Source organism: Nomascus leucogenys, chromosome 5, assembly GCF_006542625.1.
Source record: "Nomascus leucogenys isolate Asia chromosome 5, Asia_NLE_v1, whole genome shotgun sequence".
Taxonomy (NCBI): Eukaryota; Metazoa; Chordata; class Mammalia; order Primates; family Hylobatidae; genus Nomascus; species Nomascus leucogenys.
This window is the reverse complement of record NC_044385.1, coordinates 24,600,541-24,618,101: the sequence shown is the minus strand read 5'-3', so window position 1 is coordinate 24,618,101 and position 17,561 is coordinate 24,600,541. Positions and strand designations below refer to the sequence as shown.

The 17,561-nt window shown below is 38.2% G+C and overlaps 1 protein-coding gene across 2 annotated transcripts in view; it reads right to left on the bottom strand.

The window, feature by feature from the left end:
* The window catches only part of AIDA (axin interactor, dorsalization associated), a 44,360-nt gene that overhangs the window by 25,178 nt on the left and 1,621 nt on the right, over positions 1–17,561 (bottom strand). The window contains exons 1-4 of one of the 2 annotated variants that reach the window (XM_030812834.1): positions 14,403–14,483; positions 9,824–9,893; positions 933–986; positions 516–570 (exon numbers count right to left, since the gene is read on the bottom strand). In XM_030812834.1, coding sequence (XP_030668694.1) covers positions 516–570; positions 933–986; positions 9,824–9,893; positions 14,403–14,464 — 241 coding nt within the window. In that variant the 5' untranslated portion in view covers positions 14,465–14,483. Of the gene's footprint in view, positions 1–515; positions 571–932; positions 987–9,823; positions 9,894–14,402; positions 14,484–17,561 lie in introns of those variants that run through there. The other variant, XM_003265065.4, reaches the window with a different exon arrangement.

Genomic DNA, 17,561 nt, shown 5'->3' with positions numbered 1-17,561 from the left:
AAAGAACATTTATGTGAACCAGCAAAAAAGCTTTATTTGGCAGCATACTAACCACCAAAACATTTGAAGAAATTATTTACTTCAAAAAAGTTCTAAAGAGAAAGGAAAATGAAGACAACAAAAAAGTATTTTGCAGAGCAGCTCCAACAGCTGGACTGTAGTTTTCAATGACATGTAGTGTAAATGGGCATCAATGACTAAAGCTTTATATTCTCCACTAGATGCTGCTGCAAATGTTTACCAAAGTAATTGTGGTTTTATTAAAGTGAGTAAGACAAAATAAAGGCTAATACATATTTAGATGAGGTACAACCTCATATATCCTACAACGAAGGTAAAATCCAAAAAATAATTACTACAAATGTTACAGAAGCAACAAAAGCACCCAAAAAATCACATAGGACTAGATATTAACAGAAATAAATCAAATCAGAATCTTTGTTAAATAGCCTTAACATCTATGATAGATTATTTTTCCAAAGGAGTATCACAAAAAAATATAAACTTCAACTTACTTGGTTCTAGCTTCTTCAGGTCCTCCAGTTTAAATTCTTCTTGAGACTGTGTGGACTAAATTTAAAATAAGCATATTACATCTTTTCACTAGAAGGATTTCACTGCACCCTGTCTTCTAAGTGGCAAGAACCAAATACTCAAAAGGATTCTATTTCTTGCTTTCAAGGTAGAAAATGAAAAGTCCCAAACTGGTTTTTGTTTATTTTTGGAACACTCAGGCCAAAAATAACAGAAAAAATTGAAGTCATATCTTTTATTTTACAATTTACAAATATGAACTAAAAAAGTATGAATTTAATAGATGTTATAAAACACTTCTGAGACAATACTGCTTTTGACATAAATTTCTAATGTTTTATCAGAATAATACAGAATAATTTATTTTCCTTGTATTAGAGAGGAGAAAAACTCCTTACCTGTAAAGCTGCACTTCGCAATTCCAAGCATGTTGCAATTTTGCCTATGGTTTTCTGTAGGGGAATAAAAAAAGCTATAAATACCAAAATTATCATAACTGTTAGTTCAAATCATCAGGTTAATTTTTATTAATAAAAGATCCATAATTCTCTTAAATAAGTTAAATTTTATTTCTTTCTAGCATCTTTCAGACTTTAGAAAAAAGAAATAAGAAGCAAAGGGTTGGGATGAGGGAGAGAAGGTGAGAATATATTCTCCCCTGACCTAATGTGCCACAACTAATTCTAAATCAAGTTTGCTTTGATGACAGCTGTAGATATGATTTAAAGGGCTGCCTGGTATCTTCTGCTCCAAGCTTCACCTTTTCTTCTCCATAAAGCGTATAATTCACCTTTTAAAAGGCTTAAAAATATCTGAAAGTTAGCACAATGGTATAATTAATTTAGACTTAAGTCCAACACCAACTTGTTTAATTAAATATATAGGCAACACCAAGCAAAACTGGTATTTGTGATAAACGGTGGTAAATTTTATAGTTGGATCTGTTTCATATAACATGAGCTATAAAATGGATGTTAATGATAGGGCATAGATAGTGTTTGCCTTTAATAAGCTCATGTTGCATTAGGAGAGATAAGACACACACAGAATCACTATAAAATAAAGCAGACATTTGATTATATGAGCTTTAGCAAGGTATGCCATTATATGACCTAAAGAAACAGAACAAGATCTGTATTAGGAATCAAGCCCCAACGACCAGGAGGATTTCTAAAATTAAAGAGTTTAGAAAACTGTCATGGTTCAATTGTCTAAAGTCTCAAACTGAAAGCAGAAGGAAAAGTAAAGTTGAGAGAAGGGGGCTGTCATTCTGAGGTGGACCTTCAATAACCAGTTGAGGAAACTGTGATTACTTTAGCAGTAATTACACAGAAGGGTTTTTTTTGTTTTCTGGTTTTCTTTACCTCTTTCAGATCTGCACTTTAAGACTATTGTGGCTGGGCTTAGTAGCTCACGCCTGTAATCCCAGCACTTTGGGAATCCAAGGCAGGCAGATCACTTGAGGTTGGGGGTTCGAGACCAGCCTGGCCAACGTGGTGAAACTCTGTCTCTACTAAAAATACAAAAATTAGCCAGGTATGGTTGCGCATGCCTGTAGTCCCAGCTACTGGGAAGGCTGAGGCAGGAGAATCGCTTAAACCTGGGAAGTGGAGGTTGCAGTGAGCTGAAATAACACCACTGCACTCCAGCCTGGGTAACAGAGTGAGACTCCATCTCAAAAAAAAAGATTATTGTGATAAAAGTATACATAGGTTGAAGTAGGAAAGGGCAAAGACTAAAGGCAAAATCAATCAGGTTATTCCAATTGTTCAGGTAAATAGTAATCAGAACAAAAATACGAATAACTACGGTGGAAAAAGGGAGATTCATATAAGAAACATATATCAGGGCAGGCAGGTGAATTATGCCCATCAAGGCTTTTAAGTCCTTCCAAAAGAGATATTTCTTAAGTTTTTATTAGGAATAAATCCAGATCATAAAAGTATTTATGCAGAATGTCTGCAATGCCTGTACAATGAAATATTCTGGGAAAGAAAAAGCATGTTTTTCTAAATGTATTGATAACTTGCAAAAGTTTAGTAAATTGGACTTGGTGGTTTTCTCTTTTATCAATATTCTTTGGAAGGTGAATAAGGAGCAAAGAGGAGTAACAAGTGCTGTCCTGGCCCCTAGCACTTATGCAAGTTGGCACTATACAACTACCACATCTACAATAAACAGCGATACAACAACTCACAAAATAAACCACTACTGAACAAGATACGACTCGATGCCGAAGAACAAGTGACAATATTGAACCATTTCCACAATCTCTAAAAATTCTTTTTAATCCCAATACAAGAGTTTAGAAGATGTCCAATTTTATTCTGAAAACTTAAAGATTACATTTGAAAATTACATTTACATGTGGCAACTGCAAAAGATTTCACGATATTCATAGATTTATTCACTCTCTCAAACAACTGTTGCATAGAAACCAGCAATAGTCTTTTCTACATAGAATCCAATATCCTCAAATTATTGTTATTCAAACACGCCACTCAATTCTAACAAAACTAGTAAATAATTCTAAACATAAATATAATAGTAATAGCAATGGCTAACAACTACTGAGCACTTACTAAGTGACAGGCTCTCCTAAGTGATTTACAAACATTAATTCTTTTAATCCTCATTATAACTCTATGAGTTAGATAGAACCATTTTAAAAGTGTGAAAACTGAAGCACAGAGAGGTTAAGTAACTTGCCCTAGGCACCAATGCCTTCTCCCATCCAAGTATTAATCAGGGCCAACCCTGCTTAGCTTCCAAGATCATACAAGATTGGGAGCATTCCAGGTGGTATGGTGGCAGACCAGCAATGCCTTCTATGCAATACAGCAATATATACAACAAAGCAATATTTTTATATCAATACTATTTAGCTATACTTTTGTTCTTTGAAAACTGATTTTTAAAAAGAATTTTGTCTGTATTGAGATATGTCAATTACTAAGTCTTTTAAAGCATTACTTTCTTTTCTTTTCTTTACTATAAAATCGATGTGATTTCATGCTTTTAACATTTAAGGTAAAATGTTGTAGTTTAACAACTATGAGTCCATTAATAAACTACTTTAAATTTAAACATTTTTTGAAGCAGAAGCAACAGGTTTTTGTTTGTTTGTTTTTGTTTTTTTTTAATATATGGAGTCTCGCTCTGTTGCCCAGGCTGGTGTGCAGTGGCACGGTCTCGGCTCACTGCAACCTCCGCCCCCCAGGCTCAAGCAATTCTCCTGCCTCAGCCTCCCGAGTAGCTGGGATTACAGGCATCCACCCCCACACCCAGCTAATTTCTGTATTTTTATTAGAGACAGGGTTTCACCATGTTGGCCAGGCTGGTCTCAAACTCCTGACCTCAGGTGATCCGCCCGCCTCGGCCTCCCAAAGTGCTGGGATTACAGGCATGAGCCACTGTGCCTGGCTGCAACAGTTTTTAATACAGAAATCTACTGAACTATGGCAAAATACCTCCACAGGCATTATTCATAACTATTTTAAGGAACCACACCCAACCTCAGTATTAAAAAAGGAGTGGAACACTATCATTTCAGCTATAGCATTAACTTCTAAAACATTTAGAATGTACTGATATCAAAATCAAGCGCTTGCTACTGTAATTGTTTCACTTTTCTTAGAAACAGGTGACTCAGAAAAATGATTAAGAAGCACAAGTTCACACGTGTCAGAGTATATGTACTGACAATTAAGACTTGAATTATTAGCACTCAAATTAACTGCTCATATCCAATATGGTATAAATGGGAAAATGCTTTCATTTTCAAAATATTGGCTATTAATTGTCATTGCTAGGAGAATTGACAGCTCAAAAGATCAGTTAAAGGAAAAGATGGAATAGAAATGGACAATTAAAGAGCTAAGTTAATTTTGCTAAAATGTATTCAATCTGTGTAAGAAAAAATAGGTTTAAAAAATACACATAAAGTAGAATATTGTCACTTAATCCAGACTTAATTTTTTAGATTCAAACAGCCAGTAATTTACTGTCTAGTTGGGAGCTGGAGGTGGTGGGGGTAGAACTGAGGGGGAAGAGATGAGGGTAAGGGTGGAAAGGAGAGCCTTATAAAATATAAAACAAGCATATAGTGCTGGAATTCTCATTACCACCAAATTTGACTCAAGACAGGGAAACGCTTTCTAAGCATCATGAGACAGGATATTCTATTCTGTCCAGAAACTTACTTGAGAAAATCTACTACACCAAAGTCAGGAATTCAGTGGAATGAAAGCTTTTGGCAGCTATTCGTTGGTTACTAAACCCAGTTGTTATAATGACAACACTATCAGGAATTGAAATGAAAGCTAAGTGAACTAATCATAAAAGAGGACTAAATAAGTATCATGAACTTTATTTTACACCAGAAATTGCTGAGAATATTAAGAATAAAAAATGAAGTTTTTATACTATTTATCACCAATTAATAAAGTTTAGAGATCAGTAGTTCTGCTTTAGAGCTCGTTAGATTTAAAATAAATATCATGAAAATGAATGTAAGTTACTCTCTCAAAAATGAGAATTTATCTAAAAAACAATTAATCTTGTCTTAAATAACAATCATATGTGAATAAATATCAACAACCTAAGACACAGAATAGCATTTATTCATCAAATTTTTTTTTTTTTGAGACAGAGTTTCACTCTTGTTGCCCAGGCTAGAGTGCAGTGGTGTGATTTCGGCTCACTGCAACCTCTGCCTCCCGGATTCAAGTGATTTTCTTGCCTCAACCTCCCAAGTAGCTCCGATTACAAGCATGTCTCACCACGCCCAGCTAATTTTGTATATTTAGTAGAGACAGGGTTTCTCCGTGTTGGTCAGGCTGGTCTCGAACTCCAGACCTCAGGTGATCCGCCCACTTCAGCCTCCCAAAGTGCTGGGATTACAGGCGTGAGCCACCACGCCTGGCCCATCAAATATTTTTAAGGGCTCACTGTGCGCTAGACAGTAACAAGTTTCATAAAGAAAGCACTTTAAAAATGTTTTTTGTTTGTTTGTTCTGAGATGGAGTCTCGCTCTGTTGCCCAGACTGGAGTACAGTGGCAGGATCTTGGTTCACTGCAAGCTCCGCCTCCCAGGTTCACGCCATTCTCCCGCCTCAGCCTCCCGAGTAGCTGGGACTGCAGGCACCCGCCACCACGCCCAGCTAATTTTTTGTATTTTCAGTAGAGACGGGGTTTCACCGTGTTAGCCAGGATGGTCTCGATCTCCTGACCTCATGATCTGCCTGACTCCGCCTCCCAAAGTGCTGCGATTACAGGCGTGAGCCACCCCGTCCGGCCAAAGTATGTTTTGTTTTGTTTTGTTTTTTTGAGACGGAGTCTGGCTCTGTCGCCCAGGCTGGAGTGCAGTGGCGCAATCTCGGCTCACTGCAAGCTCCGCCTCCCGGGTTCACGCCATTCTCCTGCCTCAGCCTCTCCGAGTAGCTGGGACTACAGGCGCCTGCCACCACGCCCGGCTAATTTTTTTGTATTTTTAGTAGAGACGGGGTTTCACCGTGGTCTCGATCTCCTGACCCCGTGATCCGCCCGCCTCGGCCTCCCAAAGTGCTGGGATTACAAGCGTGAGCCACCGCGCCCGGCTGTTTTGTTTTTAATCTTCTTTCAAAGTTGTGCAAACTATTGAACGGTTAGCATAATTCTAAGATTTGCCATTGCTACAAAAACACTAAAAATAGTAAAAGCATAAAAATTTCAATTCAAAATAAAAAACATAAACAACAATTTTGCTTAGCATAATGTAAAAAACATTCTCCATTTTCCTCTTTTGAAGAAAACACAATTGAGTTTTTTCTCCTTTGGCTAGGTCTGGCATTTAATTAATTTTGCAGATCCAACAGTCTATATCAAAATTTCCCATAATATGTTTCAGAACACTGGACTCAATGAAATGTTCTTTGAAGGGAGACGGAGACTTCCAAAAGCAAATAAATTTTAAAATACTACATGCCCAAACTCTTTAAAAGATTCAACATACACGTGTGCATACTAAAGGTCCCAAGAAGTCACAAACTCTATCTGTTCAAATAACATCTATTAATTTTTCAGAACCAATGTTCCCCAGAATACACCTGGAAGATCTCTGTTTTCTAACCATTTATTAATTTAGAGCCTCTGATAACTTCTTCCTTATGTGACACTGAAATAAGGCCTACATGTCAGTATGACTTTTTTGGCCCACTGTGAATGTTTTCCTTGCATTTTTAAAGAAAATTAAACTTTTTTTTTTTTTTTTGAGAGGAGTCTCACTCTGTCGCCCAGGCTGGAGTGCAGTGGTGTGATCTCAGCTCACTGCAAGTTCCGCCTCCTGGGTTCATGCCATTCTCCTGCCTCAGCCTCCCGAGCAGCTGGGACTACAGGCGCCCGCCACTGCGCCGGCTAATTTTTTTGTATTATTAGTAGAGACGGGGTTTCACCGTGGTCTCGATCTCCTGACCTTGTGATCTGCCTGCCTCGGCCTCCCAAAGTGCTGGGATTACAGGCATCAGCCACTGCGTCCGGCTAAGAAAAACTTTTAAAGGCATACAATTTGCCTTATATTCACAATGTAGTACACAGTGATTTGGGGTTCCTTATCCAAGCCCAAAGAATAGGCAGGCAGGCACAAGCTCTCTCTCTAGTCTCAACCAGCAGCCACAAATGCCTCCTAGGCAGGTATCATAAATAATAAATGCCTCAGAAATCAGGCCTCCAGTAAAGAAGGAAGTGCAGAACACTTCAAAGTAGAGGACATGAGAAGATTCAGGGATACTCTGAAGATCATTTAGAGTTTTCTAGTCCCTCATTTCATACATAAGAAAATTAAGGCCACAGCCAGAGCAAGAGCAAGACTCCCAGTCTTCTGACTCCAGATCTCAGCTCTCTCCTCTACGTCATGCTGCCTCCTGGTCCTTTTGGGGTACAAGATCTGTGGGTCTTTGCAACCAAAGATAAGCTGAAAAAAGACCATGGCCATGTGGCTGCTAAGGAATAGCTATAAATTTAAAACTAAATAGCATTATCAAACACCAGCTTCAGCCTTAGAAAGTTAAAGAAAATTAAGAAAAAGTTAATTTTTTCTCATTAGTCTAATCATTATATGATAGGCTCATTTCCTGATTTTTTTTTTTTTTTTTTTTTTTTGAGACAGGGTCTCACTGTGTCACCCAGGCTGGAGTGCAGTGGCATGATCTCAGCTCACTGCAATCTCCGCCTCCCGAGTTCAGGTGATCCTCCCACCTCAGCCTCCCAAGTAGCTGGAACTACAGGCTTATACCACCACGCCTACCTAATTTTTGTATTTTCAGTAGAGATGGGGTTTCACCATGTTGCCCAGGCCGGTCTTCAACTCCTGGGCTCAAACAATCCTCCCAACTCGACCTCCCAAAGTGCTAAGATTACGGGCATGTGGCACCATGCCCAGTGGTATTTTTTTTTTTAAATATAATTTTTAGTGTGTTTTAGGTCAAATCACTTTATATTTGAGGTCACATGGCTCAGAAGTCCTATACCTCAGCAATATATGCTGGAAACAGGATGTAAGTAAACTCAAACAGGTGATTAAAGATTAAACATTTTTTAATTCCCTAAATTTTCATTCTGTTTCCATATTCATAACACATTCTGACAGCTATTAATTTAGATATGTGGCTATCTGAGATTCTGTTTATCAAAATTTAGGTACTGTAACTCCCAATTCTGTGACGCCAACTGATCATTTCCTAATCAATTCCTAGAGAAATTTCAGATTTTACAGAGGCTCCTTTCCTTAAGCAAATCAGTAATTTCCGCTGTGGTCATTATTTTCCAGAGCTAAAATCCTAAGACTCCTAATATCTATTGCATATATTAGGAAATACTAAGAAAAAAAAATTTTTTTTTAAAATTTATTTATTTTCGAGACAAGAGTCTTGCTCTGGCTGTCGCTCAGGCTGGAATGCAATGGTGCTATCTCGGCTCATTGCAACCTCTGCCTCCCGGATTCAAGTGATTCTCTTGCCTCAGCCTCCCTAGTAGCTGGAATTACAGGCACGCACCACTACACTTGGCTACTTTTTGTATTTTTAGTAGAGACGGCTTTTACCATGTTGGCCAGGCTGGTCTCAAACTCCTGACCTCAAGTGATCTGCCCGCCTCAGCCTCCCGAAGTGCTGGGATTACAGGCATAAGCTACCATACCCAGCCAAAAATAAAAAAAAAAAATTCTTTTAAATTGTAGTGATTTTTTTAAAATACAAAATAAAAAAGTACATTAGATAAAGTAGATCCTAAATATTTTTTAAATGCAAATATACAAACTTGTGTAAGAAATATGGCTAACCCTAATCTTTAGGGGCTTCTTCTTCCCAAACCCCTATAAATAAGGGTCAAATGAACATAGATGAATAGACTAAAATGGATGTTGTTAGGCTTACTGTAAAAGTGTGCAAAAAATCATTACCACTCCCTTCGTACAGAAAGAATGAGAGCAAATTAAGTCACCACAGTTTTCACACTGTCTTTTCTTAAGAGATGGGGGATAGACTGACACTTTTTTTTTCATTATCTACAAGATTAAACACTGACTTAACACTAGATACTCTGAGCCAAGAGAAAATGGGAGTTGTTTCCTCCCATTTCTTCTCACTCTTTTAAAGCTTCAGTCGCCCATTTTTCATAATCACTAACAGTGTAGAGACTCAACTTGACATACAAAAAATTTAACTCAAGGAGAAAACGCACGACTGAAACATTTTGCAACCTTATGCATTTATTTTGCAGATGGATTTTTATGCCAAATTCTTGACTTGAACTTATTTTTTTCAGTGGAGAGGTGTTTTGGTGTCTTGGTCTTTTGCTTTTTGTGTGTATTTGTTCTGAGAGAAGGTAGATAGGAGTTAGGAAAGTTCAGAATCAAGTAAGTGTTGAGGTGGAATGCAATTACCCACAATCTTTCTATTTTCCCAAGGACTCTAGACACACTCCAGTCTCTGGGTTTCCCCAATCTTCACCAAAGTGTGGATTGGGTTCTCCCCCTCTTCAGCGAAAGCATGGATGGTCTCCACTAAAGTTAAGCAAAGTTAAGCAAAGCCTAAATGGCTGAGTACAACAATTTTATTGTTTTAAAGTGATAAGTCATATGGTATCTCTAAATAATCACTTAATGTTAGGCAAAGCATAATCAATATCATTCTTTTTACTTAAGTATAACAGTTTTTTGTTTTTGTTTTGTTGTTTTTTGTTTTGCTTAATGAACTCAAAAGACAAAACATTTTTTGTTTGGAATCTGATATATCTAGAGATTATTTTATGGTACCTTTTGTTCTTCTGTGAATTCAGAATTATTGTGTTGAGCTTGGGCCTCTTTTTGTAGATGTCTTGCTAATCTGTAAGAAGAAAACATATTCTTCAGAATGGAAGAAAAGCAAACTACTGCAACAAAGTGTACAGTTTAAAGCTTTTTAACAATGTGAAGTACAATTATATCTTGTCCTGTTTTTAAAATATAAATCTACATTGAGAAACAAACTCTTCTCAAAAAAAAAAAACAAGTTCTTTATACAATGATGATGAAAATACGATACAATACTTTTCATACCATTTCACTGGGACAAACTTCAGCTCTAGGCAGTAAAAACAGAGCTGGAAAGAATCTCAAAGGGCATGTAATCCAACTTTCTTTAGTATGCATGACTTTTTTCTATAATAAGCCAATAAGTAGTTGTCCAGATTCTGCTTAAACACTTCCAGAGAGCACCAGTGATAATACCAACCAGAGATACTTTATCAGTCTGTCATTATTTGGTAGTAAAATTAGTCCTAATCCAAATTACAGCAATGACAAAGTGGTAATAATACATCCGACTATCAATATATACTTTTGAAAACATGTTTTCATGGAAAATAAAGCAAATTCTCCACCAATCAGCAACAGAAATCATTGTCTGTCCAATTATCATTATACTTAAAAATAGCTAGGCCTTGCATGAGTTTTTAATGGATGGATCTATATTATTAATCCAAGCTCAACAATGAGGACCCAAAGCTATTTCTGAGACAGCAAAAAACTTATATAGTTTAGTTTGTAAAAGTCAATCCTCTTACAAACTATGGTTTCAACTATAAAAAGACCAATTTTGGACAAAGGATTTGAATAGACAGTTCTCCAAAGAAGACATAAACTGGTCAATAAGCACATGAAAAGATGATCAACATTACTAGTCATTATGAAAACGCAGATTGAAATCACAATGAGCTATCACTTCATACCCACTAGAATGAGTACAATTTTTTAAAAAATGGAACTGCATCCTTATGGGGGAAAGAGAGAGAGAGAAGATAACAGGTACTGACAGGCTGTGAAAAACTGGAACCCTCAGATATTGCTGGTGGGAATGTAAAATGGCACCAGCCACTGTGGAAAACAATTCGGCCATTCCTCAAAAAGTTAAATATAGAGTTACTGTACGACCCAGCAATTTCAAAATACTAGGTACTGAAAAACATATGTTTACACACAAAAAACTGAACACAAATGTACAGCCATAAAGTGAAAACAACCAAAATGTCCATCAGCTGATGAATGGATAAACAAAATGTGGTATATCCATTCAATGGAAAATTATTCAGTCAAAAAGAGGAATGAAGTGCTACTAACATGCGTAACACAGATGAACTTCAAAAACGTTATGCTAAATGAAAAAAAGCCAGACGCAAAAGATCATACGTTATATGATTCCATTTATATGAAATGTCCAGACTAGATCAATCCACAGAGACAAAAAGCAGATGAGTGGTTGCCAGGAGATGGGGGAACTGGGAGTAACTGATACCAAGTATGGGGTTTCTTTTGGGAGTGATGGGAATGTTCAGGAATTAGACAGTGGAAATGGTTGTAAAACACTGTGAATACACTAAAAACCATGGAATTGTATGCTTTAAACTGGTAAGTTTCATGTGATATGATATTTATCTCAATTTTTAAAAAATGTACGGGAAAAAAACTAGCAAAAGAATTTGAAAATTAAACTCCCAAGCATACTATGTACTATTCTGGGTGGGCAATAGGAACAGGAATACAAAGGGTAGCAAGTGCTAGATTTTCTACCAAGCCAACTGCAGAAGATAGTCTATGTTTCCAAATAAAATGTACTAGATGGGAGTTCTATGCAATCATGTCTTTAAAGATAAGGCATAAAGTACCTTATTCTTGATGGCCTCTATCCGATTTATGAAAGGTTTGCATCCTCCTTAACATAAAGCAAGAATTAGCTTCAAAAAAACCTTAATATTTGCAAGATAGCTCCACTGTGTTACTTAGTTGAACTGCTTCCATTCACTTACTTCTCTTCTCCCAAAGTTGGAAGCCTCATAATATTTTCCCTAAAATGTCATTCATAGACTCACTTTTTGTGGATTCTATGCAGGAGAAGGTACAAATAGAAACAACATAGCCATTGTCTTTGTTCTGTACTTGGTTTCTTTTCTAACTCTTACTGGCCTACCACCTACATGGAGTACTCCCGAGGAATCTATACTTTGTATCCTTAACAACATCAACTATACATCCCTGAACTCAGGGAAGTTACAGTGTGGAATGAGTTTCTTTCTTTGAGTAATTCTACACATAATTTGCAGTGGTGGCAATCAACCTAAGCAGAATCACTGTCAGAAGGGTGTAATTCTACACTCCTGTTCAAATGCTGATTGGCAATAGGGAAAGGAAGGATGCTTGATTCAAAAAGAATTCTGCTACTAAAAATTATGCAAGGCCGGGCAGAGTGGCTCACACCTGTAATCCCAGCACTTTGGGAGGCCAAGGTGGGTGGATCACCTGAGGTCAGGAGTTCGAGACCAGCCTAGCCAACATGGTGAAACCCCTGTCTCTACTAAAAATACGAAAATTAGCTGGGCGTGGTGGCTGGCACCTGTAATCCCAGCTACTGGGGAGGCTGAGGCAGGAGAATCGCTTGAACCCGGGAGGCAAAGGGTGCAGTGAGCCAAGATTGCACCACTGCACTCCAGCCTGAGTAACAAGACCAAAACTCCATCAAAAAAAAAAAAAAATGTGCAAAAGAATCGGAGGAAATATTTGCAAATCACATATCTGATAAAAGACTGTATCCAGAATATATAAAGATCACTTACAATTCAATAGATAAAAGACAGGAAACTCAATTTTAAAAAGCATAAAAGATTTGAAAAGACAGTTAAAAAAATTTACAGAAGGAAAGGAAGCATACAAAAAGACACTCAACCTTATTAGTCACTAAAGAAATACAGATTAAAACCACAGTGAGGTATGTGTTATACACCTGCTAGAATGGCTATAATCCAAAAGACAATAACAAATGCTGGTGATATGGAGAAACTGGAACCCTCCTGCACTGCTGGTACAAATATAAAATGATACACCCAGTTTGGAGAATTATTTGGCAGTTTCTTGATAAAGTTACACATAAATTTATCATATGACCCAGTAATTCCACTCCCAGGTACCCACCCAAGAAAAATGAAAATATATGTCCACGCAAAGACTTGCATTTGAATGTTCAGGGCAGTATTACTAATAACAGTCCAAAAGTAGAAACAATCCAAATGTCCACCAATTAGTGAAAGGATACACCAAATATGGTATATCCATAAAATGTATTACACACCAATTAAAAAAAAAAGCAATGACACATGCTATAACATGGATGAAACTTAAAAACATTATGCTAAATGAAAGAAGCCAGATGCAAAAGATCACACCCGGCATGCAGTGGCTCATGCCTGTAATCCCAGCACTTTGGGAGGTTGAGGCAGGTGGATCACTTGAGGTCAGGAGTTCGAGACCAGCCTGGCCAACACGGTGAAACCTTGTCTCTACAAAAAATACAAAAATTAGCCAGGCATGGTGATGCGCACCTGTAATCCCAGCTACTCGGGAGGCTGAGGCACGAAAATCATGGAGGTTGCAGTGAGCCTAGACTGCCCCACTGCACAGGGTAACAGAGTGAGACTGCGCCTCAAAAAAAAAAAAAAAAAAAAAAAAAAAAAAAAAAAAAAGCACATACTGCATGATTCAAATTACATGAAATGTCTGGAAAAGACAAATCTATAGAGACAAAATGTAGATCAGTGGTTGTCTGTGGCTAGAGTGGGAATATGGAGTGACTGCAAATGAACACTAGGTGTCTTGTGGGGCTGATGGAAATTTTCTAACATCTGTAATGATGGTTGCACATCTTGGTAAATTTCACTAAAAAATCATTAAATTGTACACGTAAAATAGATGAATTTCTAAATGTATATAAATTATACCTCAATAAAGTTGTTTGTAAAATAACTTTTTTTTTGAAGACAGGAGAAAAAAAAAAAAACTTGCGCAGGCTGGAGTGCAGTGGCATGATCTTGGCTCACTGCAACCTCTGTATCCGGGGCTCAAGCAATCCTACCACCTCAGCCTCCTGAGTAGCTGGGACCACAGGCGTGTACCACCACACCAGGCTAATTTTTGTATGTTTTGTAGAGACTGGGTTTTGCCATGTTGCCAAGGCTGGTCTTGAACTCCTAAGCTCAAGCATTCTACCCATCTAAGGCCTCCCAAAGTGCTGGGATTACAGGCGTGAGCCACTGGAACCAGCCATAAAAAGAACTTTTTAAGCCGACATGAAAAATTAATTTTCTATATCCACAAATGAGTATACCATTTTAAGACAAAGTGACATCTGATTTTGTCCACTGAGGGAAATCTACACGTTCTGAATATTAGATGAGCAAATAAAAGTTGACATTCTATTAGGAAAAGTGAAATAAACCTGTCAAATATTCTTCTCTAGAGACTCATCTCAACCTACAAAGGTACCTATAAGTAAAACGGGACTATTCTCAAGGGAGAGTTTTAAACATACCTTAAGCACATACACAAGTAACTCCTGGAAACCCCACAGCATTCCGTGACATAGAAATTCATGCTTCTCAAACCATCTGTAGCAAAGGATTACTTTTCCCCCAAATTTGTTCTAGACTAATACTTTTGTAAAATACAATTTCAAAAATATCATGAGGATGTCAAATTGCTATAAAGTTTCTACATGCTTACTTTCAATTTCTTTCCTTATCTTACTGCAGAGCAGTAACAGTTTACAGACCATCACCAATCTGTGGACCATACTTTAAAGTAGCACAGACACAAAGCACAGCAAAAATGACAAGTGGAGCTGGGCCCAGTGGCTCATGCCTGTAATCCCAGCACTTTGGAGGGCCAAGGCAGGCAGATCACTTGAGGTCAGGAGTTCAAGACCAGCCTGGCCAACATGGTGAAACCTCGTCTCTACTAAAAATAAAAAAAAATTAGCCAGGTGTGGTAGCACGCGCCTGTAGTCCCAGCTACTCGGGAGGCTGAGGCAGGAGAATCACTTGAACCTGGGAAGTGGAGGTTGCAGTGAGCTGAAATCACGCCACTGCACTCCAGTCTGGGCGACAGAGTGAGACTCCATCTCAAAAAAAAAAAAAAAAAAAAAAAAATGACAGTGGCCATTATCCAGTCTTCAGACTCATCGATTAACTTAGCAGATATTTATTTGTTTTCTTAAGACGAGTCTCGCTCTGTCACCCAGGCTGGAGTGCAGTGGCACGATCTCCCCTCACTGCAACCTCCACCTCCTGGGTTCGAGCGATTCTTGTGCCTCAGCCTCCCAAGCAGCTGGGACTACAGGCACACACCACCACACTCGGCTAATTTTTTTGTATTTTTAGTAGAGAGGGGGTTTTGTCATGTTGGCCAGGATGGTCTTGAACTCCTGACCTCAAGTGATCTGCCCGCCTCAGCCTCCCAAAGTGCTAGGATGACAAGCGTGAGCCACCACACCTGACCAGTTAGCAGGTATTTATTGAGTATCCATGTGCTAGATAAATATCTCAGGATTGATCCTGTGAAATGTCTGATTCTGAGCAACAGTTTCTGTGCCACTCTACCGTAAGTTAGGGGCCACATATCCCCAGATAGCTAAATGCAGTTACTTTTAATTGACCATCTAATACTTTGGATGACTATTTTAGTCTTGACAGAATTCATTTAAATCTTCCAATAGTATTTTGGCATCAACTCCTTAATGTTCCCATAGCATACTCCTAAATTCATCCATTCAATAGAATAATTACATAATATCTAAACAAACAATGATGTGTGGATAGCCTAGTACTACTCTGGACACTAAGTATACAGTAGAGAACAAAATAGACACCACCCCAACACCCTGCAACATACGCCCATACTTTACCCTCAAAAAGCTTACATTCCAGTGGGGAGAGAGACAGTAAACAAAACAAATACAGAAAAGATATTTTCGACTGTGGCCAGGCACGGTGGCTCATGCCTGTAATCTCAACACTCTGGGAGGCCTAGGCAGGTGGATCACGAGGTCAGGGGTTCAAGACCAGCCTGGCCAAGATGGTGAAACCTGGTCTCTACTAAAAATACAAAAATTAGTTGGATGTAGTGGCGGGCGCCTGTAATCCCAGCTACTCAGGAGGCTGAGGCAGGAGAATTGCTTGAACCCGGGAGGCACAGGTTGCAGTGAGCCGAGATCGCGCCACTGCACTCCAGCCTAGGCGACAGAGCAAGACTCTGTCTCAGAAAAAAACAAAACAAACAAAAATACATTTTCGACTGTGGTAAGTACCATGGAAAAAAATGAAAAAATGAAGCAGGATGGGGAGCAGGAGGTGTGAAACTGAGATAGAGGCAGTGGGGGTGGACAAGAGACTTTGCAATTTTAAACAGCGTGGCCAGAGACAGCCTCATTGAGGATATTTGAACAAAGACCTGAAGGAGGTGACGAAGTGACCCAAACAGATAATGGGGGGAAAAGTGTCCCAGAAAACAAATACAAGAGCCCTAAGGCAGAACTACATTTCAGGAAATAGCAAGGAATGTGGGAACACTTACTCTTTTCATACTTCTGTAATTGCAACACCCAGTTACTCTAAAAATCTTCCATTGGATTCTCAGTGCTTTGAGGGCAGAAATCAAATTTTATTCATCTTTGTATTCCCAACCCTTACTTGTTTAGTCATGAAATTGTTTAAGCTACAGCATTATTACATTATGATAATACAGATATGCACTATCTCTCCCCCTACATCCCTCCCATAAAGCAGCTCCTGTGTGTTGTATGGTGATAAGATTGCTGCCTACCCAATTAGAAATCCCAACGATCCTAGACTCTTCCTCCTTCTACACCCTCGATATCCAGTCAATAACTAAATCCTGTCAATTCTTGTTTACATCATTATAGTGGCCCCCAATTGGTCTATTTTGCTGCAGCCTTTCCTCCCAGATATTTCAAATGAAAAAGATAATTTGCATTCATTTCTGGATATATTAGGTAATTTTAAACTCTTGACCTCATTTTATACGTAGCCTACATGTTTACAGAATTTAAGCCAATCATTACAGGTTTTCATTGAAATTTGACCCTGGCAGTTTTTATAATTTGAGGACTACTGGGATCATGAAGTTCAATGGTTAGTACTGAGGTCCAACAATGATTTGCACGTGCCTATCACCCTCGCCTTCATGTTCCTAGAAATTCAAACTAAACAGCTTGCATATTCAATTTTCCTTTGTAATTTCAATTGGACACGGTATTCTTCACTTTCCATTGTGAAGTCGGCTGCCCAGTGTCAACAGCTGCTAGGTCTCACCACATCACAAGTAAGAGATGGCTTTCTATTTCAAGCTATGCAATATTAGTTAATATACAGAATGGGTATACATAGGTGCTTACTGTCTAATTGCCTACAGTATGGAAGGGTGTGTTCTCCAGTAAGAAAGAAAATCTTATAATTGTTTAATTCACTTACAGAATTACTCTCTCAGTACATCTTAAGCACTCTGTAGTAGAGACAGGATTTGGATTTTCTTTTTTAAATCCCAGATTTCAGTGGTATCAGCTTGTGACCTGAGTAATCTGTTTAACCTGAGCTTCAGTTTCCTCATTTCGTAAAATGAGAATAACTATATTCTCACTGGGTTATTGCAAGAGCAAATGAAATCATGTGAAAGT